Genomic DNA, 27,616 nt, shown 5'->3' on the forward strand with positions numbered 1-27,616 from the left:
GCCCATATTGTGTTGAAGTATGTTCCCTCTAAACCCACTTGGTTGAGAGTTTTATCATGAACAGATGTTGAATTTTGTCAAATAGTTTTTGTCTATTGAGATGATCAGCATTTTTATCTTTCATTTTGTTAATGTGATGTGTCAGTTTGATTTGTGGGTATTGAACCATCCTTGAATCCATGGAGTAAATTCCACTTTATCATGGTGAGTGACCCTTTTGATGTATTGTTGAATGTGGTTTGCTGATAATGTGTTGAGGGTTTTTGTATCTATGTTCATCAGGTATATTGGTCTGTAGTTTTTGTTGTTGCGTTTTGTCTGGATTTTTTATTAAGGAAATTCTGGCCTCAGAGAGTGTATTTGGAAGCTTTTCTTCCTCTTCCATTTTTTGGGATAGTCTGAGAAGAATAGATATTAACTCTTCTTTAAATGTTTGGTAGAATTCACCCTGACTTTTGTTTATTGGGAGATTTTTTTTTATTACTGATTCAATATTGCCACTAGTAATGTCTGTTTAGAATTTTTATTTATTCTGGATTTGGTTTTGCAATATTGTACGTACATTTCTAGGAACTTATCCGTTTCTTCTACGTTGTCCAGTTTGGTGGTATATAGTCCAGTAGTCTCTTATAACCCTTTGTAGTTCTGTGGTGTCAGTTATTACTTCTCCTCCTACATTTCTGATTTTGTTTGATTCCTTTCTCTTTTCTTTTTTTTTTTTTTCCTTGATGAGTCTGGCTAAGGTTTATTAACTTTTTTTTATATTTCCAAAGAAACAGCTTTGGTTTCATTGATCTTTTCTACTGTTTTTTAAATCTCAGTTTCATTTATTTTCACTCTGATCTTTAGTGTGTTTCTTTCCTTCTATTAACTTTGAGCTTGTTTGTTCTCCTTTTTTTGTTTCCTTTAGGTTTAATGTTAGATTTTTTTTTTCTTTGAAATTTTTCTTGTTTCCTGAGGTGGGCCTGTCTTGCTACAAATTTCCCTCTTAGAACTGCTTTCACTGTGTACCAAAGATTTTGGACTGTTGTTTTTTCATTTTCATTTGTCTCAGGTATTTCTATTTCCTCTTGATTTCTCCATTAATCCTTTGTTTTTTCAGTAGCATGTTGTTTCGCTTCCAATTGTTAGTGTTTTTCCCACTTTTTTTTTTAATTGATTTCTAATTTCATACCATTCTGGTTGGAAAAGATGCTTGATATGATTTCAGTCTTCTTACATTTACTGAGACGTGTTTTGTGGGCTATACAGGATCTGTACTGGAGAATGTTCCATCTGCACATGAAAGGAATGTGCATTATTTTGTTTTGGGATGGAATGTTCTGTTCAGTACATTTGGTCTAATGTGTCATTCAAAGCTACTGTTTCCTTATTGATTTTTTGCATGGATGATCTATATATTGATAAAAATGGAGTGTTAAAGTTCCCTACTATTTTTGTATTACTCTCAATTTCTCCCTTTGTGTCTGTTATTTTATTCATGTATTTAGGTGCTCCAGTGTTAGATACATAGTTACTTACAATTGTTTTATCCTTTTGTTGGAATGATCCCTTTGTCATTATATTATGTCCTTCTTTGTCTCTTGTTATGGTCTTTCTTTTAAAGTCTTTTTTTGTCTAAGTATTGCTACCCTGGTCTTTTGTTTGTTTTTTGTTTCCATTTGTGTGGAATTTTTTTTCTATTCCTTCATTTTCAGTCTGTATATATCTTTAGGTCTGAAGTGAGTTTCTTATAGGCAGCATGTTTTTTGTTGTTTTTTTAATTGATTCCATCACCTCATGTCTTTTAATTGGAGCATTTAGACCATTTACATTTAAAATAATTATTGATAGGTGTGCACTTACTTCCATTTTGTTAATTGTTTTCCAGTTTTTATAATTCTTCTCTGTTCCTTTCTTCTCTTGCTCTCTTTTCCTGTGATTGATGACTTTCTCTAGCACTATGGTTGTATCCCTTTCTCATTATTTGTTGTGTCAGGTTTTTTATTTGTGGTTACCATGAGGTTCTTATATAACATTCTAAGCACATAGCACTGTATATTGGTGGTCACTTAAGTTTGAACACCATCTAAAAGAACTTCATTCGTAAACTTTTTCATGTTTTGTGGATATATGGTCATATTCTACCTCTTTATTTTCTGAGTCCTCTGAACTAACTTAAGTTACAATCGATTTTACTACTTTTGTCTTTTAACCTTCATACTGGCTTCATAAATGATTATTGCCTCTACTGTATGTTTGCTTTTACTTATAAAACGTTTTTCTTTCATAATTTGCTTCTAAATATAGCCTTTTTTTTCCACTTAAAGGAGTCCATTTCACATTTCTTACAAGGTCAGTTTAGTGGTGATGGCCTCTTTAACTTTTGTTTGTTTAGGAAACACTTTATCTCTCCTTTAATTGTGAATGATAACCCTGTGGGTACAGGATCAATGACCATTTTCGTGGCCCAGTGCAAAATGAAAATGTGGAGGTTTTTGTTCAAAATAATATTTTATTACTTGTAAAACATAAAAGGGTAATAGCAATATGTGAGTAACAACATTTATGTTACAACATGTGATACAAATTGCAAACAACATTTTGATCCCATAATTTTGTATAATACAATAAATAATTTGTTATAGCAATATATGTGAATATATAAATATCTTGATCATAACATTTTTAGGGTTCATTTTTCTATAAACTTTTATTAAGTCATCAAAACTTATTTTAGCAACTGCATTTTTCAATTAATATAATTGAAAATAATATCAATCACCTGATTAATGTAAGATCACAAATAATTTTTGTTAATTTTCAGTTTTGAGAAGGATCTTTCTGCTGATGCAACTTAGTGGTGCTGTTAAGAATATTTCATAGGCTAACAACATTAAGATAAATTTCTGATAAATTATTTTGAAATATAAATTTGAGCATATCTAGAGCTGGTTATTCTTGCACAATAATTTTTCTCAAAAGATTTAACTCTTCTTACAAATCAATTTTTTGTTAAGTCTGAATGTAGGTTTAAATGTTACTCTATATCATGGCATTTTAATGTTTCCTCTGATCTTTCCTATAACTTGTAGAAGTTGTACAAGAAGCTGAAAGTTAGTTTCATGATTTGTATATAATTTAAAATGCCTATTTATGAATTCTAAAGCTAGATCTTCAATCACAAGGGAAAACTATTTTATAGTTGTTTGTTAATAACTGGCCCATGAAAGTTTTTATATGAAAATGGAGGGTGGATTCTATGGACTGTGAGGGTCTTTAATTTCTATTTCCAAGCCTGTGGGGATTTGCTTTGCATTGTTGCAGTGGTTTTCAAAACCAGAAATGCTAAACTCTTTGAAGACTTCTAATGACTCTCTGATAGTTTATTATGATGTCTGTGTGTACACTTTCATGTTGTTAACAAGTTACTATCAGAGTTTACTGCCCAAGTGCTGGCAGATATTGTTCCAGTGCTCAGGCCAGAGTTGTTATCTGTGCAGATGCTTCAGAGATAGGTTCCAGGGATTGACAGGCAAGCTGGCCTCCCACCACAGGTTCCAGGGCCAGCCACCCCTATGTGGAATACCTCCTTTTTCCAGGGCCAGCTTCTGCTGCAACTGACACCATTGCCATTAATATGGGTTCAGGTTCTGGTGCAGGAATTCCCCTCAGGGACCCCTGGTCCCTTAGAGTGCACTATGTATGCATGTGTACATGCCTGGTATCCAGGCCAACTGCACAGTATGGCATGGTGCCCACTGTTGCCTGACTGATCTTTACATTTCATTTTCCCATTGGACTTCACTTACAAAACACAACTTCAAAGATAAAAATTAAGAATTTCAAGATAGTGCTATCAGAGCATTAAACCAAAGAGCCCTATACAAGTTCACAGGTCACATGCCCATGAAACCACTCCTGAACCCAGTAGTTCAGGGGTGATTTTGCCCATCAGGGTGGGTTTCCTTGGATTCTAATAGTGGACGATTCCAATTAAGCTTCTGAAAGCAAGAGTGCCAAGACATATTAGCACCAAAACTAGGCCCCCACCCAGGTTTGGCACAGAATGGCATCTCTTCCCCTCTGTAGAGTGGTTCTCTAAAAGATCTCCCAGAAGACTCCTGTGCTGGGCGGTCCTTAGACCTGCTTTCAGCTGTACTCTCCTTCATTAGGGACGATAGCCAAATTGAAGAGTAGGAGTGGTAGCAGCAACAGACTTGGAAATTTCCCAGTTAGGATTGCGTTGCTCAGAAGTAGTCCGAGATGTGTTTGGTTTAGGATGAAGGGGGAGGTGCTCTGCTGCACACAATCAAGCACATCCAAATTGCTGGCAGCTCAAATATCCTCGACTTTAAGGCCATTGCAGTGTTAACATCCAGTGGGCAAATGGAGGCCTACGCCTAGTCCAGGCTTGAAAGCGATACAGATCACTTCCTATGCAAATTCCATTGGCCACAACTCAGGAATACAACATACCTAAGTATACAAGGGCTGGGATATGTAGTCAAATTCTGTGCACAAGATGAAGAGGAAGCTATTTTCGTGTTCAGCTGCCAGTCTCTGCCACAAGAAATTTGAAAAATGGGAGACTGGTAATAAAATGTGTATAATGTGTCCCCAGACCTTCTGAGAAAGGCATGTCCATGGGAACACCTGGTATCTTGGGGCAGACTGCCTTGAAATGCAGCTTTCCAGCTGTGATTCCTTGTACTTGATAATGTTTGGTTCACATTACAGCTTATGTTCTGGGAAGAGCACACGTGGAGCATCTAGCATTAAACAACTGCCAGCCAAGCTGGCTGGCATTTCTCAGTATACATGATCAAGTTGGCTTGACTGTACTTGACTGTATACTTTCTCAGTATACATGATCAAGTTGGCTTGACGCATTGAACAGTCACGCACTGTTAAACTGATTCTGTAGGTGCAGATCAAAAATGTCAAAATCAGGACTATGGAGGCAAAAAGGAGCATTGAGATCATTTTAACCTTCTACCTACCTCACATTGAACAAGAAATTCAAAATCAAAAATGGCAAGTAAATTGAGTGTATAGCATTAAAGACTCAATGCCAGAGGCTCACTTAAAATGATCTTCTGTGTAATTTACAGTCTTACACCAAACCACATGATAGGATTTATTTTGGTAAATTTCAATCTGATTTTTGATGGCAAGGAGGAGGATATGAGTATCAGGCAATAAAATTATTCCTTGTCAATATTTTAGACAAAGAAGCTGGGGCGTTTGTTGAAAGAGGGTACCTAGCTGATTGGGCAAAGCCTTACAGGTAGAACGTCTGGAGCAGTCCTAGTTAATACCTGATATTGTGACATAATCGTTAAAAACACCCCTTTCACTCTCAGAAGAGCCCTGGTTTGGACGATAAATTACATAGTAACCCTATGACCGGGGAGCAGTATGTTTATGTGGCCACCACTGTTCAAGGTCTGGTCCGTAACTTTGCAGAATTGGCAGTTCAGGGGTGTCAGGACACCTGGGCTGATTCAGGGCAGGAGGAAGCGGATTCACATCAGGGAAATTACAGGAGATTGATGCTTACACCAGAACGTTGAATTTTTAACTTATTATGAAGACTGGCAAGCAGAGTAGAAACTAATGTGGGTTTGTTATTGTGTTCTCTCCCTTGAAGGATTGTCTCCGCAGAAAGCCAATGTTCATGATCATTATTCTTGCGGATGAGGAGTCTCAAGGTGACCGGTGTTTGCTGGAGAAGCTGCTGTAATTTGCAAGACACATTTCAGTACTCAGTACCCACAGGAAGTATATACAGCCCTTGTCCTACTAAAAGTTTTTCTTTACAACCGGGAAAGTGGCCTTGGTTATCTTTCCAAGGAGATATTTGGTTAAAGCATCAGCTACAGGTAAAGAATAGGGATGCTTGGTTCCAACTAACCTTTTGTTCTTTACTAGGTCTCAACCCCCTCACTCACTTGCAGGGCCTGGCAAGGCCAGTGTCAGTGGCCGACATCCCCTGATGCCTGAGGTCCAGCCAGAAGCAGCCCTGTCCTTTCTTCCCCTGCTGCGGGTTGCAGAGATCCTCAATATTCTGGAGTGTGCTTAGTGTGACTCTCGCCCCCAGCCACCACCCCAGTTCCCAGTAGACAATAGACACGATGGCCAAGAGAGGATTAAAATCAGTTTTATTAATAGGTTGGAGAGCACAGCTGGGATCTGAGACCCAAGTGAGGCTTCTTTTGTCCTCTCTGAAGTGATGGCAGCTGAGCCCATTGGGCGGGGGCTCGCCAAACTTACCCACCCCATCACAGACCGAGGCTGGTGTGTGGAGAGCCGAGTCCTGGCTGGGCCCACCACGGGCTGGTCCTGCTGGGTCTGTTTACTGCATGTAGACTGGAAGCCCAAAAGCAGGTCCAAGAGAAAGAGAGAGAGAGAGAAGAAGCAGGAGGACAAGTAAGCGGGGACTTTTAATACATTATCTCCACCCAGTAGAGACAGATGGCCCAAAGAGTCTCAAATTCATCAACCACAACCATCCCGAGGCCACCCCACAGGTGGAACCTTCTCCCCAGTACTTTCCTTCCAGGCTGGAATGTGGTTAAGAGATCTTTTCCCTGTTGGGCTAAGCAAAGACTATAGGAATAAGGAAAAGGGTTTCTCCCAAGAGATGAGGTTGGGTCAGGAGACTGGACTTCTCAAGGAATAAGTAGCCCAGAGTCACCTTGTGTGAACCTTCCAGTCTGTAGACACTAAGCCAAATAAAGTTGTGAGCTACGGCAGCTAGAGCTGGGACCATAGGTCCCTAAGTCACCTCATGCCTGAATAATAACCACAGAATTCTTTTCTTGCCTGTACTCTACAGCCTGACCTCTGACGACTGCTGAGTAAGAACTTGACAGACTTCCCCCACTCCCCACCCTCAGGTGGGCAAAATGGATGAAAGTGGTCAAAAGGTACAAACTTCCATTTATAAGATATATAAGTCCTGGAGACGTAGCATACAACACGGGAACTCTAGTTAACAATACTATATTGTACTGAAAGTTGCTAAGTGAGTATATCTTAAAGGTTTTCATCACAAAAAAAATTAAATAATTCTGTGAGGTGATGGATTTTGACTACACTTCATGTGTGATCATTTCACAACATATACGTATATATAACCATTACGTTCTACACCTAAAACTAATAGAGTTTTATATGTCCATTTTATCTGAGTAAAACAATGACAGACTTGAGGCCACCACAGCTGAGGTACAATTTGGCTTGACGTCTATGGTGTTCCTATAGAGCGCCCTTTTTGCTTCAACAGAAACACCTTCTGATTTAGCAATCAGGTATGGAGTTGTTAGCTTTGTGTCAAACCAAAGCAGAGGGCCTTTTAGGCCATGCTGTATGGAAGGGAAGATAAGAATAGAATAATAAGATTCTTCCAGAGCCCATGAACAGAAGTTTCATGGCAAGTGTTGCATCTGACGTGGCTCTCTCTGGCACAGGAAAGCACCCTTTTCTGCCAGAAATGACTACCTACCAATTTTTTAACATCCTAACAACAATCCTTCCTCCTATCTGTAATGAAGAACCCTCTCTTCTGTTTTTTTCCATGCTTTGCTATTTCTCTAGTTATCTTAATGCCATTAATTAGACTATAGCTATCTTTTACATCTGGGTGCATTTTCAGTACACTCAATATTCCTGGTTTTAGCCTGAGTGATTTCTGCAAAGGGTTGATTCCATCCATTACTTGTAATTTTGCTTTTTGTTTTGTTTTGTTTTTTCATACTATCACCATTCAAGGGTGACCTCATTCATGGTCAAATATGGCACCTTTCTGTAGTTTCCAATAGGCTATTTATACAACTCTCCTTTGAATAAAACTAAATGATTGCAGAAACATTTTTCCCCAGAGTATTTTTATTAGGGATTCCTGCCACCATATTAACATATAAAACAATCTGGATGTTGACATAGAAATGCAGATTTCACTATACAAAGATAAGGCTCCAATCACAGGTCACATGGCCCCAGTATCTCTAGTATTTCAATGAAATCAACTTTTGAATTCTTCCCAGAGTTGTCTTTATAAATATTAGACAAACCACAAAATATATTCCAAATACATAACATTTTACAGTATGTTCCAAGCACAGACAGAAATACACGATACTTTACCTACATTTTTTTCATGATCAACTTGCATTAGCACTAAAGACAAGACTGTGTGTGTATATGTATTTGCCATATATGTGTGTATGTATAACCACAAATGTACACACAGTTGTTTGAACTGTGGAAAATTGAAAGCTTTGAGACTGTGGGTTTTATCCACCATGATATCTGAGAGGGAAAAAGAATAATATGTTACAAACTCCTCAATTGGGGAAAAATAAACACAACTGTGTATGAAAGGCATGTCAGTTGTGTGTATAAAAATACACACACATATATACAGATTCATATATAAACACATCTATACCAATAATATGGAATATACATATACTCACACACTTGCTTTGAATTCTGTATCTCACTATGTTATAAACTCACCATCCTTGGAAGCACTTTTCTCCTCATTTGATTCAGGCAGCTGGTGACTGTCTCCTAACAAAACTTAAGTGGATATTTCTAAAAGGCTGATGCCACTCTGACAAAAAGGTATTTCAGGATCCAAGTTTTATGTTTGGTGGCTAGTGCTTAAATTCAGCAGACCCTATTCTGTTAACTCCTTCACTTAAAAAACATTTCTATTCAATAATGATGTTTTTTGCCTGAAAGAGATGTTAGCTGGAAATGTTAAAAGTAATTTGTTACTCCCTAATATAAATCTGCATGGTTGGATTGTGTGTGGCATTTATCCTGTCAATATTCAGGGTTTCATGATGGGCAATAATATATTACTTCCATGATTTAAAAAAATATTTAATATTACTTTAAAAGGGCAAGGGCTAGGTTTGTTATGGTTAGAACCTCAAAGGAAATGATAAGCATGATGACAAGGGGGACTAATTTTGTGCAGACTATACTGGGTACCCTTTTGTCAGAAAGTATGACTTGGAAGTCATAACAAAGGGGAGTAAAAACCTTTGAAAACTTCCAAAATAAACTATAGAAAATCTATTGCTACCAATAGAATTGGTATCAAATTTCAGGCAATAAAGATTCTTCAAGAAAAAGCAAAATAAATCACTGAAAGCACGTGAGAGAAAACACCCTACAAACTTAATAGCAAATGTGTATTATAGTTTGCTCAACTGAAGGCTTCATGAGCAGACTTTTTAAAACTTATTTTCAAACTTAAATGTCTAATACAGTGCTCAGAGCTCCATGAATGAGTAGGACAGCAATGGCCAATTTGGAAATCAGGCTCATGATAGAGTTGAAGCATCTATTACAGTTTAGGAGAGAATATGGGCATCCAATCTCTTTGTAAATGAAGGGATTGGAACATTCTCAATCCAAGGAGAAATCCCAAATGCCCTAAACTCCATACCCTTTTCTTTCTCAGTTATACCACAGTATTGGTAGGATCTGTTGCCTCCCCATGCAGAGTACTTGTCTTTCTGTTGTGGATTTAATGGTATGAAGGAAGGTACTAGAACATTTGTCCCCTCTGCTATCTGGCTAGGGAGTCATTTTACTATTTCACCCAGGCTGAAATGGTGGATCACCTAATGAATCCATTCTACTTTCTTAATGGGAGCCCCAATTATGAATGAGTTAAGATCTTAAGAAAAAAAGGAATATAATGGCCAACACAAACGAAGATCATCAGCATGATCAATAAGTCAAAATCCATTCTTTTCATATCCTCCCCCCATCCTTCTCACACACACACTTCTTTTGAAATTTCTTCCACAGAATCAAAATGAATGGCATGAGGGACCAAAAAACTATGCCTTAAAGTTTCTCCACTTTTATTTAGATCCACTTAAACATATTCGTGTCAACTCAACAGCAAGTACACATTATATCATCCAGTACCATGCATCAACACCGCTTTCAGAAAAGCTGGTTTGCCTGCCACCACTTGCGGACCAGCCTCACCAGAACTCCTGTTTTGCCACTTGCCCCATCCCCATCTGCTTCCACTCTTGGGTTAATGTACGATCATGTGCGATTAACTACCATAACTTTTAACTTTTTTCCTTTAGTTTCACTTTCTTTTAAAAACGTTCTGCTTCCCCAACCAAAATATTATGGACAGAATGCAAATGAAAGTAGTAAGTCTTCTGGTCCAAATACTTTGAAAAACAGACTACCCAGTATCTGCTTGAGTGTTCTTAGTTTCTACATCCTCTAGTTCCATCATCCATTTTAAGAGCTTACTTACTACAGTGTCTTCCTACCTATTTTCTATCTCCTCTGAAGGTAACAAATTATGTAATTGTTCAGCCAAAAATATTTTAAAAAACAAACCAGTGCCAAAACATTAAAAAATTCCCGACATACCCTTTGTGCATTAGTCTTACAATCTGTACACTTAAATAACTCCAGGAGGCTTCTTTTTTTTTTTTTTTTGCTAAAAATTTACCAAAATATTTTGAACACATAAAAATAGTTTTAAAAAAACAGAAAACAAAAGCCCAGCATAAATTTAGTTGTATAGGCATCGGTTAGAGGACATTGTTTTCACTAAGGATTATATTCAAAAACTTTCTCTTGGGTTTTTACTAAAATTCTGATTCTGAACCTTATAATGGTGCTAACTATTAAAAAAGGAGGAAATCTAATTCAGCGCAGTGTATTCTGTATTATGATATAATAGATAAAGAGTATGTCTGTAGTATACTAAAAAATAAACATATTTTTGGTTAAAGGCCATCTTCCTGACCTAGAACTAAAATAACTGCATTTGACTTAAACTTACTTAGCTGCAGTGAATTATGGAAAGCTAACTTAAAGTTTTTAATAATCAGTTATGAGTAACGAACACCTGTTGATGGCCCCATGACCATTCGGAACCAGGTAGTTGCTGAAAAAACCAAAAAAACAAATCACTAGTATTGAATATAGCCCTTAGTCACATGAGATATGAACTTTATGAGCAACCCAGCATGTAGAGAATGAGGTTTACTTTGCCAGCCACCCACTCCTTTAGAGGACAGTAGTAGTCATAGTGAAACTGCTCAAACTCTGGCGTCTGGCGGATTTCACATAAGAAGGAGAGATCAATACCTGACTCCAAAAGGAGGAGGAGCAGGGGGAATACAAAGAGCAGCAGCCCCAGGCCCACCACAAGGAGCCTGGAAAAACTCTTGACCAGTGGGTTCACCCGAATATGGCCGCTCAGAATGTCATAGCTCCACGACAAAGCTTGGCGAGCCTCCTTCAGCTCTTCTTCTTCGGCCATCAAAAAGGCATTTTCATCTGCTTCCAGTTCCTCAAATGAATCTGTGTCTTCTCTTTCCAACTCCAGCCTTGATGGACAGTCAAAGAGCATGTCAATCTCATCATCATCAACAGGGGTGGGGAGCAGGCTGGCACTCGGGTTGTATGCCAGTTCAGAGATGGTCAAGGGCTCTTCTTTTATTTTATCTTCCTCTTCACTTGGGGGGTTTTCATACTCCCGGGCTTCCTTCACTGGTGAGCTAGAGATCAAGGGGGCAGAAATGTCTTCTTTGGGTAAGGGAATACCTGTAAAGAGACATTTTTTACCCTTAATTTTATATTTCAGGTTGTGGGTTCCCTACCCCACCCCCACAAAGATCTGTAGATGGAAACCAACCAAAAAAAGAGAAAAAAATGGAATTCAGGAAATTGTGGAATCCTAATTTTAACAGGGTCTGTTACAAAAAATGACTTTAAGGTCAACATGCTAAACCCCAAATAACCAATGGTTGGCAATATCTGTGTGTGCGGTTATGGTCTGCAAACTTCCAGCTTGGGCCATGTCGGCGAGAATAAGATGACAATAAACCACTATTGTAATTTTGAGCGGTGTCTTTTAGAAGTCAACACTATATAGTACTTCACTGCATGACAGATTATAGAATCTACTGTTCAATGATAGTCTATTTTTACATATTCTAGGTACAAGTTAGTGGTTTCGAGATTTAGATAACTGCGATCATGTATGCACAAATTTGCACCTTGCTCCCTTCATTTAACATTTTAACATTCTCTATGTTGAAATGGATGCCCATTGGGTTGAGTCACAGCTAATGGCTATGGAGAGTAGTCCCCAAACCCATGTGCCAGGAAGGGCTGGTGAGAACACCTGGAAGCTGCCGTACTCAGCAGTGCTCAAGCTAAGGGGTAGGTGGGCAGGGCTGACTGCCCTCAGGGCAAAGCAAGGAGCCCTGTTGGCCAGAAAAACTGCAGCATGAGTCAGCTTGAGTGAGGACAACAAAGAGCCTTACTAGCCTTTGAGCTGCTTCCCCTGCCGTGTCCGGGCAGGGAAACTAATTCATAGCCCCACTCATTGCTGAAAATTTTAAGCCCGCCTGACCATGGAGCCTAACCAGCACACGTCGGATGTTGCACAGACCATTCAACAGCCCTACTTCCAGTGGCACTTGAACGCAGAGCAAAACTAGTGGCCTCACCTGCCTGGGCTTTCCAGTGCACACTCTTGCTTAATCCAGGCCCCCAGAGAACAAACTATGCAGGTCCTGCATCCCATCCTGCTGCCCTAGCAGGGCAAGGAAGCTAATTCATAACCCTACCTTCCCTGCTGAGTCCTGCATCGAGTCCTGACCATCCAGTAAGCCTACCCTGAAAATCTAGGAAACTCTGGTGCCCATCGTACAGCCTCACTTAGGACTGCTGGCTTGGTGCCCGGCCCATCAAGCTGTTCTCAGTTGGCAGCACACCTAACCACCCATGATCTCAGAGCTTAAACCCTCGCCATGCTCCCAAATAGTCCATAATAGCAGGCCCAAAGATGTTACTGGTAGACCTGTCCAGAAATCCAAACCAAGCTAACTGTTGAACTGTCTTTGCCAAAATTAACCTGCAAAGTCTGGGAGAGGAGATTACTTACCACTTGCAGATACCAAAGTAAGGAATTAATAATCACAAAAAGGCAACTTTGCCCCAGAGGAAACTAATATAGCGCTAATAACCTTAAAGAAATAGAGATCTGGGAACTGTCAAAGAATTCAAAATAATCCTCTTAAAGAGGTTTAGTGAACAAGAACACACAGCTAACTAAACAAAATTAGGAAAATGAAAAATTAACAAAATGACAAGTTCAACACAGAAGCAGAAACCATCAAAAAGAATCCTAGGGGCATCTGGGTGGCTCAGTTGGTTAAGCATCCGATTTTGGCTCATGTCATGGTCTAGCAGACCGTGGGTTTGAGCCCCATGTCAGGCTTTGTGCTGACAGTTCAGAGCCTGGAGCCTGCTTCGGACTCTGTGTCTCCCTCTCTCTCTCTCTCTGCCCCTTCTCTGCTCGCAATTTGTCTCTTTCTCAAAAATAATCCTAGAGCTGAGGAATAGAGTAACTGAACTGAAGAATTCAATAGAGAGCTTCAAAGGCACACTCAACTATGCAGAAGGAAGAATTAGCAACCTGGAAGATTGGACATTTCAAATTATCCAGTCAGTAAAGCAAAAAAAATGAAAAAGTGAGATCAGCCTACAGACCTTATGGGATAAAATGAAAAGAAACAATACTGGCATTATGGAAATCCAAGAAGGGAAAGAGAAAAAAAGGGATAGAAAGGATATTTAAAGCAACAATGGCTGGGCTTCTGGTCTAAGATACAACAAGAAGACCCTGAACTCACTTCCTCCACCTCCACACCAGATCTACAGCTAGTTACAGAGCAGTTCCTCCTGAAGAATGGCGGGATGAATGAATAGCTTCTGCACAACACACTAGAACACATAGAGAATGGCAAGAGAGATGGAGACGTTGTAATGAAGGAAACCCCTACCCCTGATGCTGCCAACTACACAGGGGAGAGCTAATACTGAGACCGGGAGCAGATTCACTGCAGCACAGAAACAAGCTGTGGTTAAAAGAGCAGCTATGATATGAAAGATCGAGCCCTAGAACTCTGCCAGATGGCAACAGAACTGCTAGAACTCTCTTTGGATCAGAGGGGCTGGCAACTGTCATGGTTTACATTCCCCTGCCATCTCTATAGCACAGATGGGAGCAGGGTCTGGATAGAATAGCCAGGCTGCCACCTCAGGGAGCCCTAGGCACCCAGCCCATACCAGTCCTGGATGCCCTGGGGCACACAAAAAGAGCTGTGGTTTAAAAAAGCAACAGGGGCACCTGGGTGGCTCAGTCAGTTAAGCATCTGACTTCGGCTGAGGGCATGATCTCCTGGTTTGTGAATTCGAGCCCCACGTCGGGGTGCTGACAGCTCAGTCTGGAGCCTACTTTGGATTCTTTGCCTCTCTCTCTGCCTCTCCCCGACTTGCTCATGTGCTCACTTGCTCGCTCTCTCAAAAATAAACATTAAAAAAAAAAATTTAAAGAGCAACAACAATATAAAGGATCCAGCTCTAGAACTCTGCCAAATGTCAGGCAAGCTCTGGAACTCTCTCCAGGTCAGAGGGGCTGGTGACTAGCATGGTTTACAGTTTCCCTCCATCTTGGTAGCACGGATGGCAGCAGGGTCCGTGAGGCCTGGGACCCTAATTTACACCATTCCAATTGTCCAACCAAAGTGGCCCCGGCACAGCACACACCGAGGCATGCCCAATCAGTGCTCACGATAGCTCCGGTCATCTCACCAAGGTATCACAGGAGCAAAGCACCCTGCACTGCAGGCCCACACCTGGGCCCACACCTCAGCTCCAGCTGACTTGCTAGGGCAAGCTCACACCTGCTTCAGGTCCAGCCACCCAAGCCAGAAGGCACCCTGGGAACACCCAGCTAGTACCTGCCTCAGTTCCAGGCACCAGGGTGCACCCTGTGTGAGCACCCCAGGACCCCTGGCTTGTACCCACTTCAGCTTCAGCTGTTCTGCCAGGGTGCCCTCAGCACAAAGAGCCCTGCGAACCCCAGTCCATACTGGTCACAGCTAAGCCAGCCAAAGTAATCAGGAACACACAGGAGACAACCATACACAAGGCCATTCTTTTGTATTTAGAAGAGGCAGTTTTGCCACCTAAGTCATAGAAATAAACACAAAGTAAAGTGAGGAGACAGAGGAATATGCTCCAAATGGAATAACAAGACAAAATCAGAGAAAAAGAACTAAATGAAATGAAGATAAACAATCTATCTGATAAAGATTTTACAGTAATCAACATATTGGGGCACCTGGGTGGTTCAGTCGGTTAAGTGTCTGACTTCAGCTCAGGTCATGATTTCATGGCTCATGAGTTTGAGCCCTGGGTTGGGCTCTGTGCTGACAGCTCGGAGCCTGCTTCCAATTCTGTGTGTGCCTCTCCCATGCTCATGCTCTGTTTCTCTCTCTCTCTCAAAAATAAACATTAAAAAAATTTTTTTAAAAAGATGCTTGCTGGCCTGGAGAAAAGAGTTGAACTCCAAACTTAACCAAAGAAATGAAAAAATATGCAAGAGAAAATCAATAGTAACTTAGTGGATACAGAAGAATGAACAGATCAGTGACCTGGAAGACACAGGATTAGAAAGCACCTAACCTGAACAGCAAAAAGAAAAAAAAATTTTTTTAAATATTTTTTTAACATTTTATTTTTGAGAGACAGAGGCAGAACATGAGCAGGGGAGGGGGAGAGAGTGAGCGAGAGAGAGAGATACAGAATCTGAAGCAGGCTCTAGGCTCTGAGCTGTTTGTTAACACAGAGCCCGACGTGGGGCTTGAACTCATGAACTGTGAGACCGTGACCTGAACTGAAGTCGGATGCTGAACCGACTGGGCCACCCAGATGCCCCCAAAAAAGAATTTTTAAAAGTGAGTATAGGTAAAGGGATCTCTTGGTCAAAATTAAGCAAACAAATATTCACATTATAAGGGTCCCAGAAGAAGAGAGGGCAGAACACTGACTTGAAAAAATAGTAGCTGAAAACTTCCCTAACCTTTGGAGGGAAACAGACATCCAGGTACAGGAAGCACATAGTGCCAAACAAGGTGAACCCCAAGGACATTAAGTACAATATAATTTCACTTATACATGGAATATAAAAAACAAAACCAAAAAGCCAAAACAGACCTGTAAATACAGAGAACAAGTTGATGGCTGCAGGGGCAAGGTGTGCAAAATGGGTGAAGGGGAGTGAGAGATACAAGCTTCCAATTATAGAAGGAACAAGTCACAGAGATAAAAGGTACAGCATAGGGAATATAGTTAATAGTATTGTAATAGTGTTGTATCGTGGTGAATGGTAGCTACATTTGCAGTGACCACAGCATAATGTATAGAGTTGTCAAATCGCTGTTGTCCATCTATGACTAATGTAACATTGTGTGTCAACTATAATTTTTTAAAAAAGCAACAATGGCAGAAAACTTCCCAAACCTTGAGGGAGAAATACACATTCAGACCCAAGAGGCTCATAGGACCCCAAAGAGGTTGAACCTGAATAGAGCAACACCCAGTCATATAATTTGTCAAATGTGAAAGACAAAGAATTAAAAAAAAAATTTAATGTTTTTATTTTATAGACAGGGATAGAGCGTGAGCAGGGGAGGGGCAGAGAGCGAGGAAGACACAGAATCCGAAGCAGGCTCCAAGCTCTGAGCTGTCAGCACAGCGCCTGACGCGGGGCTCGAACTCACAGACCGTGAGATATGACCTGAGCTGAAGTCGGACGCTTAACCGACTGAGCCACCCAGGCGCCCCCAAAAGACAAAGAATTTTAAAAGCAGCAAGAGAAAAGAGAAGTTACATACAGCAGAAACCCAATGAGACTATTGGCAGATTGTCAACAGACACCTTTCAGGCCAGAAGAGAATGGGATAACATATGCAAGCGATCAAAAGAAAAAAGCCTGTCAAACAAAAATGCTATACCCAGTGAAGCTGTCTTTCAGAAATGAAAGAGGAATAAAAACTTTCCCTAACAAACAAAAGCTGAGGAAATTCTTTACCACTAGACCTACTTTACAAGACATGCTAAAGGTACCTCTTTTAGTGGAAATAAAAGGACACTAATTAACATCATAAAAATGAAAAAGGGAGTGTAAAACTCACTGGTAATGGTAAAATACAGTCAAAGTTAGATTGTGTAGTATGGTAAAGGTGGAACATAATTCATGTGCCTTTAGTAAAAGGTAAAAAACAATAAAAATCATAAATAAAATCTTATTACACAATATAAAAATATGTAAACTGTAACCATAAAATGTGAAAGGGAGCAGAAGTCAAAGTGTAGAGCTTAGGAATTCTGTTAAAGTTATTATTTTCAAATACGGTATTATAATTTTAAGATAGTTTATGTGTTTTATGGTAGTCACAAGGGAAAAATCTGTAGGAATTACACAAAAGAACATGATAAAGAAATCAAAGCCTACTGATACCACAAGACACCAAAACATTAAAAACAACAAGAAAAAAAGAGCAGGATAAGAACAAGGAACAATTAACAAAACGGCAATAGTAAGCCCTTACTTAGCAATAACTACTTTAAACATAAACAGATTAAATTCTCCAGTCAGAAGACACAGAATGGCTGACTGGATAAAAACAGCTAGATCCAACAATATGCCTCCTACAGGAGGCTCACTTTAGCATTACAGACACAACATAGACTGAGAGTGAAAGGATGGAAAAGATATTTCAAGCATATCATGGTAACAAAAAGAAAGCAGGGTTAATCCTTCTTACATGAGACAGAATCTACAGTATAAGTTATAACATTTCCTTTTTCATGTATAATTTTATAAGGTTGGCATTACCCTGACACCAAAGCCGGAAAAGAACACTACCAGAAAACTACAGACCAGCATCCCTAATGAATATAGATGCAAAAATTCTTAGTAAAATAATAGCAAACTGAATTTAGCAACTCATTGAAAGGATCATTTACCACAATCAAGGGGGATTTATACCTGGGAAGTTTCAACCTGCAATCGGTGTGATACATTACATTAACAGAATGAAAGAAGACGTTTTGTTTCAATAGACACAGAAAAGCATTTGACAAAATTCAACATCCATTTATGATAAACACTCAGCAAATCAGGTACTGAAGGAGTGTACCTCAACATAATAAAAAGATCACATACAATAAGCCCACAGCTGACATCATACTCGACGGTGAAAGGCTGAATGCTTTTCCTCTAAGATCAGGAACGAGACAAAGGTGCCATTCTCACCACTCCTATTCAACATAGTACTGGAAATCCTTGCCAGAGCAGTCCGGCAAGAAAAATAAACAAAAGGCATCAGAGTTGGAAGAAATAAACCTGTCTCTATTAATTGATAACATGATTTTATAAATAGAAAATCCTAAAGACTCAACTAGAAAACTTTTAGAGCCAGTCAACAAATTCAGTAAAGTTACAGGATATATAATTAACACACAAAAAAACAGTAGTATCTCTAAACACTAGCAATGAATTATCTGACAAAGAAATAAAACAATCCCATTTACAATAGCATCAAAAACAATAAAATACTTAGGAATAAACTTAACCAAAAAGGTGAAAGATCTCTACCCTGAAAACTACAAGACACTGATGAAAGAAATTGAGAAGACACAAACAGAAAGATATCCCATATTTATGGATAAGAATTAATATTGTTAAAATGTCAACGCTACCAAAATCTATCTACAGATTCAGTGTAATACCTGTCAAGATTCTGATGGCATTTTTTATAGAAGTAGAGAAAACAATCCTAAAATTTATATGGAACTACAAAAGACCTTGAATAGCCACAACAGTCCTGAGAAAGAAGAATAAAGCAAGAGGTATCACACTTCCTGATTTCAGTAACGTATAGTAATCAAAACAGAATGGTACTGGCATAAAAACAGACAAAAAAAAAATCATGGAACACAATTGACAGCCAAGAAATAAACTCAAGCATACCTGGTCAAATAGTATTCAACAAGGGAGCCAAGAATACTCAATGGAGAAAAGACAGTCTCATCAATAAAATGGTGCTGGGAAAACTGGATATTCACATTTAGAAGAAAGAAGCTAGACTGTTGTTCTTACTCCACTCACAAAAATTAACTCAAAATGCATTAAAGACAGACAAAAAACATGAAACCACAAAACTCCTTGAAGAAAACACAGGAAGCAAGCTCTCTGACATGGGTCTTGGCAATGATTTTCTAGATACGACACCTAAGTTACAAGCAACAAAATAAATAAGTAGGACTATGTCAAACTAAAAAGTTCTTCCCAAGAAAAGAATCAACAAACTGAAAAGACAACCTACAAAATGGGAAGAAAAATATTTGCAAACCATCTATCTGATAAGGAGTTAGTATATAAATATATAAAGAACTACAACTAAATGGCAAAAAAAAAAAAAAAAAAAAAAAAAAACCCAAAAACAAATAATCCAATTAAAAATAGACAAAGTCCCTGAATAAACATTATTCCAAGAAGATATACAAATGGCCAACAGGCACATGAAACAACGGTCATGTATAGTCTTAGGAATTGAATTTAAGAAAACACAGAAAAATAAATCAGACTTGTGGTTACCAGAGGTAGTGGCTCAGAATTGGGGGAATTGGAGGAAGGGGATTAAAAGGTCCAAACTTCCAGTTATAGAATAAAGTGCTAAGAATATAACGTAAAACATGAAGACTATAGGAACACTGCCGTATTATACACATGAAAATTATTAAGATAACAGATGCTGAGAGTTCTCATCACAAAGAATTTTTGGTTTTTAAGAATCATATCTGTATGAGACAGTGTATGCTAACTTTGCTGTGGGAATCATCTCACAACATATGTAAGTCAAGCCATTATGCTGTACACTTTAAACTTACACAGTGATGTGGGGTGCCTGGGTGGCTCAGTCAGTTAAGCATCCGACTTTGACTAAGGTCATGATCTCACAGCTCATGAGTTCGAGCCCCGTGTCGGGCTCTGTGCTGACAGCTCAGAGCCTGAAGCCTGCTTCAGATTCTGTGTCCCTCTCTTGCTCTGCCCCTCCACCACTTATGCTTCTCTCTCTCTCTCTCTCTCTCTCTCTCTCTCTCTCTCTCTAGAATAAACATTAAAAATTATACAGTGATGTATTTCAATTATATCCCAATAAAGCGGGGGGGGGGGGGAGAAGATGTGCAGAAGTGAATTATTGGTTGTATCTTTCAAAATTCAGATATTTCCTGATAGCTGCTATGATAGCACTGAGCAATGTATATGAACAATACCATAAAACATGTAAGCCACATACAAGGTCCAACAAGCACACGAAAAGATGCTTAACATCGCTAGTCATTAGGGAAATGCAAATCAAAACCACAAAAAGCACATTACACCCACTAGGATGGTGACTATTTTTTAAACCTGAAAATAACAAGTGTTGGTAAGAAATGCAGAGAAATTAGAACTCTTGTACCAATGGGGGTTTAAAAATGGTTCAGCTGCTGTGGAAAACAGTTTGGCAGGTCCTCAAAAAGTTAAACATAGAACTACCATCTGATGCAGCAATTCTGCTCCAATGTATATACTCCAAAGAGTTGAAAACAACTACTCAAGCCAATACATGTACACAAATGTTCACAGTAGCACTCTTCCAGGAGTTAAAAGATGGAAGCAACCCATCAGTGGTTGTACAGATAAAATATGGTGTGTTTAAGGGTGCCTGGGCGGCTCAGTCAGTTGAATGTCTGACTCTTGATTTTGGCTCAGGTCACAATCTCATGGTTTGTGGGATCGAGCCTCATGTCGGGCTCTGTGCTGACAGTGCAGAGTATGCTTGGGATTCTCTCTCTCTCCCTCTCTCTCTGCCCCTCCCCTGCTCACACACTCTCTCTCTCTGTCTCTTTCTCTCAAAATAAACAAAAAAAAATATGGTATATCCATACAATGGAATATTCTTCAGCCACAAAGGCAATGAAGTATGGATACATGCTACATGAATGAAACAAAAAATGTATGCTAAGTGAAAGATGACGGACACAAAAAGTCACATAATATATGATTCCATTTATCTGAAGTATCCAGAATAGGTCAGTCCATAAATACAGAAAGTGCACTTACAGTTTCAGGGGCTGAGGGAAGAGAGGAATAAGTGACTGTTTAATAGGCTTCATCCTTTCGGGGTGATGAAAACATTTTGAAACTAGACAGAGGTGTTAGTTGTAAAACATTGTGAAGGAACTAAACACTACTGTATTCTTCACTTTAAAATGGTTTGTTTTGGGGTGCCTGGGCGGCTCAGTCGGTTAAGCATCTGATTTCAGTTCAGGTCATGATCTTAAGGTTCGTAAGTTCGAGCCCCATGTCAGGCTCTGTGCCGATAGCTCCGAGCCTGGAGCCTGCTTCAGAGTCTGTGTCTCCCTCTCTCTCTGTCCGCCCCCCCCCCCCCCCATGCCTCTCTGTCTCTGTCTCTCAAAAATGAATAAATGTTAAAAAAAAATTATAAAATGGTCGGTTTTATGTCACATGAATTTCACTTCAATAAAACTAAAAAAAGTAAATGCAAGCCATAATCTTCCTAGTACCATATAATACTCCATGAAGAGTATTTCTCTGAAGGGAGAAAATATTCACAGTGTAGAGGAACATGACAAGCGTTAGGGTTGTGGAATGTTAAATCCTTACATATCTGGTATTCCATATCCCCAGAAGGAGGGTCCGTGTACTTTCCTCTTCAGGAGAGTAGTGAAAATAATGTATTGGATATAGGTTATATTACTGCTCTAGAAAGACCATTCCCATTCTGGTTATTTTGGCTATTTTCTTTGCTCCTGTGGTCACACAGATCTTCCATACTTTTTGTACTAACAGCATCTCCCATGTATGTTTTTTCCTCCTCACATCTCCTAACACACAACGTCTTCTCCCTCTGTCTTCTGCTTTCCACATCCTTCTCCTATAACACGAGGGTAAGGGAAATCTCATGTCTTCAGACTGCAGTATTTAACTGATGGCAAATTAATGCCATTCTTCCACCCCCACCCCCCCCCCATGCCTTCCCACCTTTGGGTGGGTTTGCTCACACCCAAAACCTTGACTTTCCTCTACGTACACCCACACTGTACCTATCAGCAGCTTCTATGTCTCTACCTTTAAAACATATCCAGAATCAGACTACTTCTCACTACCTCCACTGCTACCACCCCGGTCCAAGCTATGTCCTTTCTCACCTATATTACTGCCCCAGCATCTTATCTCCCTGCTTCAGCCCATGCCCATGTTAGGGCCCCTATCAATACAGCGGCTGGACTGATCCTCATGAAAGCATAAGGCGGTTTATGCCATGCTGTTCAACGCTCTCCCGTGGCCAGGACAAGCCAAGTCCTTACAGTCCCTACTCAGTGTGCTGTGTCCTTCCCTCCTAACCTCTCTGACCTTGTTCCCCTATGGCTCTCTCCTTTGTTCACTCCATTGCAGCCACACAGATGCCCTGTTGTCCCTCAGCTATGCCAGTTGTGCTCCCACCAAAGGGCCTTTGTACCTGCCCTTCCGTCTGCTTGGAGCACTCTTCCCTCCAGATTGCTTCACACTCGCTCGCTCTTCACGGGTCTTTGAACAGATCTCACTTTCTCAGTGAGGCCTTTTCTAGCCACATTATGTAAAATTTCAGTCCCTATTCCCACCGCTCCTGACTCCCCTTCACTCATTTATTTTTCTTTTGAGAAGTACAGGATACAAGGACGAAAAGTAGAGCATAAGCAAAAGGTGAAGGCAGTAGCTTCTGGGGAAGACAGAATCACAGCAACTAATACAGGGTCACAAAGGCCAGTGGCTCCACAGGCCAGGCAGGTACTTAAGGTGAATGAGTGTGGGACAATAGGAAGTGCTGGGGACTGGGGAAAATGGACCATATTGAGCTTCATCTGAAAGCTTTAAAATTCCAATTTTAAAACACACCCATACAGCTCACACAAAATGTGCCTGTGGGTCCTTTTTGGCAATAGGCTGTCTGTCTACAACAGCTGCTGTGACCAAATCAGCCAAACTGCTGATGTTTCAAAGTCACCCAAGTGTTCTACTACTTTGATCTCAATCACAGGAGTATTCACTTATTTTCCTGGAACGGAGGAAGTAGGCAAGGGAATAAGTGCTTTCTTCTCTTTCCTAATTTTTCTAGCCACTACTGTTAGATGTCTGGAGTTTCATATTACTTTCCCTTCATGTCTATGCTCGAACTGTAACTAAGGTTGCCAGGGTAGAGTGGTAAGGAGACCATACAAAGGTTAGGCGACCCTGGGTTTAAACGCCAGCGCTGTCACTTACCTGTGAGACTTTAGTTATTAAGTAACTTCAATTAAAAATTAATAGTCTAGGAACTCAGGTTGCTTCCCTAGAACACAAGAGTAACACCTACCTCATAAGGCTGGAGGGAGGGCTCAATGTAATTATGGATGCAAAGGTGTTATCTATGGCAAAAAAAGAAAACCTATAGAAATCAGATGTTACTATCTTACCCAAGAACACTAGGCTACATTTGCTCTTATCATCCAGCAATATCATTTTATCACCATGTAGGTTATTTTTCTAAAAAGTCCACTGTTGTCAACCACAAGGAGAATTATGTTATGGTTGCCTATCTGTATTTTTTGTTTTCTTTATATGCTACATGCTTAAAGTTTCCTATCCACCTTTTCTGGTGAATTCTAATGAATATCCAAAGAGACCAGGGGTGTCTGGGTGGCTCAGTCAGTTAAGCATCCAACTCTTAATTTCAGCTCAGGTCATGATCTCACAGTTGTGAGTTTGAGCCCCACGTCTGGCTCTGTGCTGTCAGTGCGGAGCCTGCTAGGGATTCTCTCTCTTCCCCGTTCTCTCTGCCCCTATCCTGCGCTCTCTCTCTCAAAATAAATAAACTTAAAAAAAATAATATCCAAAGATACCAGAAATACTGGAAATTAGTAAGATTTATCTACACTCCTTTATTAAATTTATTTTTACTTCATCCAAATATGAAAAGTTTCCTGAATATATTCACAAAGCTCAATGGCTGACGAAATTTTTAGAAATGACAATAATAGAGGAAAAGGAAATAGCTTTCAAGTTTATATAATTATGCTGCCCCAATTAAAATTAGATAATGGCTGTAAAGTTTCTAACACATAGGAAATGTGCAATAAATATTAACTATTATACATTAGTACAATAATATGTTTTAATGCCATTATTGTCATTATTCAATTTGAAGAAATACTCTATTAAGTGAAATAGCAAGAATCAAAAGACACTGATGGAAACGACCGGCCACTGATGATAAACAGGCAATGTGCCTGCCATGTATAGTCAAGCAGGTTGCACACTGCCTATTCCATATAACACCGTTAACACAATCCCAATGTGATGGCACTTCCTAAAGATAAGCCACTCACCACAAAACAACCTACTCAGCAGGATTCTAACAGATGCTGTTATGGAAAATGTTGTTATTCCTCTCATTGCTAAAGGGAAAACAGACCTTTTACATACACAGAAAAATTAGTGGCAGATAAAAACGAAGTATTGCACACATTGACATTCAGAAATCAGCCCCTCCATTAACTGAGCATACGACCGAATCCAAATAATAGAGCAGAGATTACCAGCAGCATGTGTGCATACAAAAGAGTTAAGGGACTGACTAATGGTCTGTATCTGGTTTGCCTGTGTGTGATGATCTTTGTGATGAAGCAATGCAGTATCAGTGGTCAACAGATTAAGCCTCTTAAAATGAAGCTAATAGTAATCCCCAACTATCTCATGAGTTTGCGAAAAGGCTCAAAAGTATGTAGAAAAGAAAAATGAGAATTCCCTTTAGGGGCAATGTGGTGATATCATAATATAACGGATCCCCTGTCATGTGCATTTATCTGCACTAACTTCATTAGCAAAGACGCTGGAGTTTGGATTACTTGGGGAAACTTTAAACCCACTTGGCAGTAACTTTTCTATTAGAATCTGCCGATGCTGTTGCTGTCACTGGCTGAAACCAAACTGGCTCACTTTGCAGGAGATAACTCCTACAGCCTTTTCCTTTCTCCACCCCTGCCATTGGCCTCATGACATTCACCTTGTGAGCAACACACCTCTCTTGGTGCTGGAAGCTTTGGGGAAAAAATGGCACCATTGGGAACCACCATTCTGGTTCCCTGTGAGGCACTCCAAGTCACCCTGTGCTGATTCCCAACTACAGAATGCCCCTGAAACCACACAGAGTAAAGATACACACAAAGTGGTACTGCCATTTGTCAGGGAGGAGGGTATTTAGAAAATCAGAGAGGCTATTTTTAGGAGTCACAATGGTTAGAGGGGCCAGCGTTATCTAACGGGTGAGGGTCGAGGATGTGCAGGATGGTCCCACAAAATGAGTAATAATTTTGCATCCCATAGGCCTTTCAGATGTCCTATCAAATATTACCCATCTCGGCAAAAACTTACCAGAATGATCTGAAACTATAACCTGTATCTGTGTTAAACTTAAGGCATTTGGGTATGGTAAGTGTATTTTTTTTTGAATTTTTCATGCATACATCCACTGGGTAAACTGAAGGAATTTTTTTTTGACGAGTTTCTGATCTGTTCGGAATATCCTATCACTTCCATCCTGAATATCTAAGGTGTCCAAGACGCCTACGTAGTAGCATATGTTCACACATCTGTGAGTGGTGCCCTTGGTGCCCATGTCCCGCCATTGCATTCACATAGGTACCAGCATCCCATTCCATTCTGCCTCCCACTGAGTCATACTTAAGAAAAACCTTTGGAATGACTTACTGTTATATTATGAATTACTTTCTTTTTTATTTTAAGTTTATTTATTTTGAGAGAGAGAGAGCAAGAGAAAGAGCATACGCATGTGAGTGTGGGGAGTGGCAGAGAGTGAGGGAGAGAGAGAATCCAAGCTGACAGCTTGGAGCCCAGTGCAGGGCTCAAGGTCATGAACCGTGAGATCATGACCTGAGCCAAAATCAAGAGTCAGATGCTTGACCGAGCACCCCATAAATTACTTTCTTCTAATTTCTCCTAACATTACAATTAAAGCATTAATTTGACTTTTAAAGCTATGTGTAAGTAGACAGTATTTTGTCAGAGTTTCATCTCAGGATCATAGAGCATTATAAAATCTTTGTTCTCAAATGAGAACACTGGATCTGAAAGGGATGACAGCCACTGCTTATGCACACACAAAATGGACAGGTCCCTACAAAGGTTGCGTATTTGATGCCTAATAACCAGAACCATCATCCTTTTTGAGGCTTCTAATTAAGCTACTTATGTTGATCAACATAGCCATACTGGCTCTGGGAGTTGTGCTGTAGTCTTAAATTGAGGGCAGGGACAAGAAGGGTGAAGGAAGAGTGGGGGACAGGAAGGGAATAGGTCATCACTCCACTTCTGGGAAGTAGGACAGATAGGAAGAACAATGGCCTGGAACTCTGGGAACCTGGATTCACTTCCCAGCTGAGCCAGAACTCTGTGTGTCCTTAGGCATGTCACTTCAGTTCTGTAGGTCTTGGAGTTTTAATCTGCAAAATGGACCTTTCCTGCTCTAGTGTTGTGTTGCTCTTAGTCTAAGTCTGCCAACAGTATCCCATTTAAGGGGTGCCTGGGTGGCATAGTCACTTAAGCATCAGACTTTTTTTTTTAAATTTTTTTGAAATGTTTATTTATTTTTAAGAGATGGAGAGACAGAGTGCAAACGGGAAAGGGGCAGAGAGAGAGGGGGAGATACAGGTTCCAAAGCAGGCTCCAGGCTCTTGAGCTCTCAGCACAGAGCCTGATGCAGGGCTCGGAGCCACCAGCCGTGAGATCATGACCTGAGCTGAAGTCAGACACTTAACCAACTGAGCCACCCAGGTGCCCCTAAGCATCAGACTCTTGATTTTGGTTCAGGTCACGATCTTATGGTTCATGGGTTCAAGCCCCGCATCTAGCTCCACACTGACAGTGTGGAGCCTGCTTGGGATTCTCTCTCTCTCCCTTGCTCTCTGTCCCACCCCCACTTGTGAGCTCTCTCTCGCTCTCAAAATAAATAAATAAACTTTAAAAAAATGTCCCACTTAAAACTATACATGTACTTTCCCTGCAAGGACCAATCACCTATATATAATAAGCAAAGCTACTATTCCTTTAGCTCTTGAAAAATGTTGTGGGTGAGGAAGAGAAGACAAAGGCACTAAGAATTTTAATAAATTTTTACATGGCTGGACATTCTAAGCACATGATCATGTGATATGCATAAGAGGAGATACAGAAACTAAGGCCCAGAGAGGTTAAGTGACTTATGCAAGATCAGGAAGGCAGGAAGCAACAACGCAGGGGTTTGTACCCAAGCCAGTCTGACCCAAAGCTGGTTCCAAACCACCATGTTGCCTGAAGAAAAAGGGGTCTGAGAGGCCCAGAGAGATCAATTTGTAACTAAGGAAGAAGAGTCTTCTCTGTTACTGGCCCAATTTCATTTGCTAAGACCAGTGTCATCATATGTAGGATGATCATTTGTCCCCATGTGTCGAGAACAGTCCACTGTATGCCTGTTGTCCTAGCAGCGTTATTAAAGTTTCCTTTTCACTCTCAAAGGGTTTGCCTAATCAAATTTTACAGTCACCTAATTATATGTCAGATCTGTGGTTATAGCATGGCCAGAGTAGAAACCAAAAAAAAAAAAAAAAAAAAAAAAAAAAAAAA

General features: G+C 40.0%; 1 protein-coding gene and 1 long non-coding RNA gene across 5 annotated transcripts in view; one reads left to right on the forward strand and one right to left on the reverse strand.

Annotated features, from left to right (window-relative positions):
• Window positions 1-5,632: 5,632 nt before the first annotated feature.
• LOC125935624 (uncharacterized) overlaps window positions 5,633-27,616 on the forward strand; it is a 47,581-nt gene continuing 25,597 nt past the window's right edge. The window contains exons 1-2 of the long non-coding RNA XR_007461727.1: window positions 5,633-5,864; window positions 6,821-6,911. This is a non-coding gene — a long non-coding RNA (uncharacterized LOC125935624). The remainder of the gene's footprint in view (window positions 5,865-6,820; window positions 6,912-27,616) is intronic.
• FRMD3 (FERM domain containing 3) overlaps window positions 6,151-27,616 on the reverse strand; it is a 320,391-nt gene continuing 298,925 nt past the window's right edge. For 3 of the 4 annotated variants that reach the window (XM_049649142.1, XM_049649380.1, XM_049649295.1), the window contains one exon: window positions 10,178-11,592. In XM_049649142.1, the coding sequence (XP_049505099.1) occupies window positions 10,997-11,592 (596 nt within the window). In that variant the 3' untranslated portion in view covers window positions 10,178-10,996. Of the gene's footprint in view, window positions 6,352-10,177; window positions 11,593-27,616 lie in introns of those variants that run through there. The other variant, XM_049649220.1, reaches the window with a different exon arrangement.

Source organism: Panthera uncia, chromosome D4 (genome assembly GCF_023721935.1).
Source record: "Panthera uncia isolate 11264 chromosome D4, Puncia_PCG_1.0, whole genome shotgun sequence".
NCBI lineage: Eukaryota > Metazoa > Chordata > Mammalia > Carnivora > Felidae > Panthera > Panthera uncia.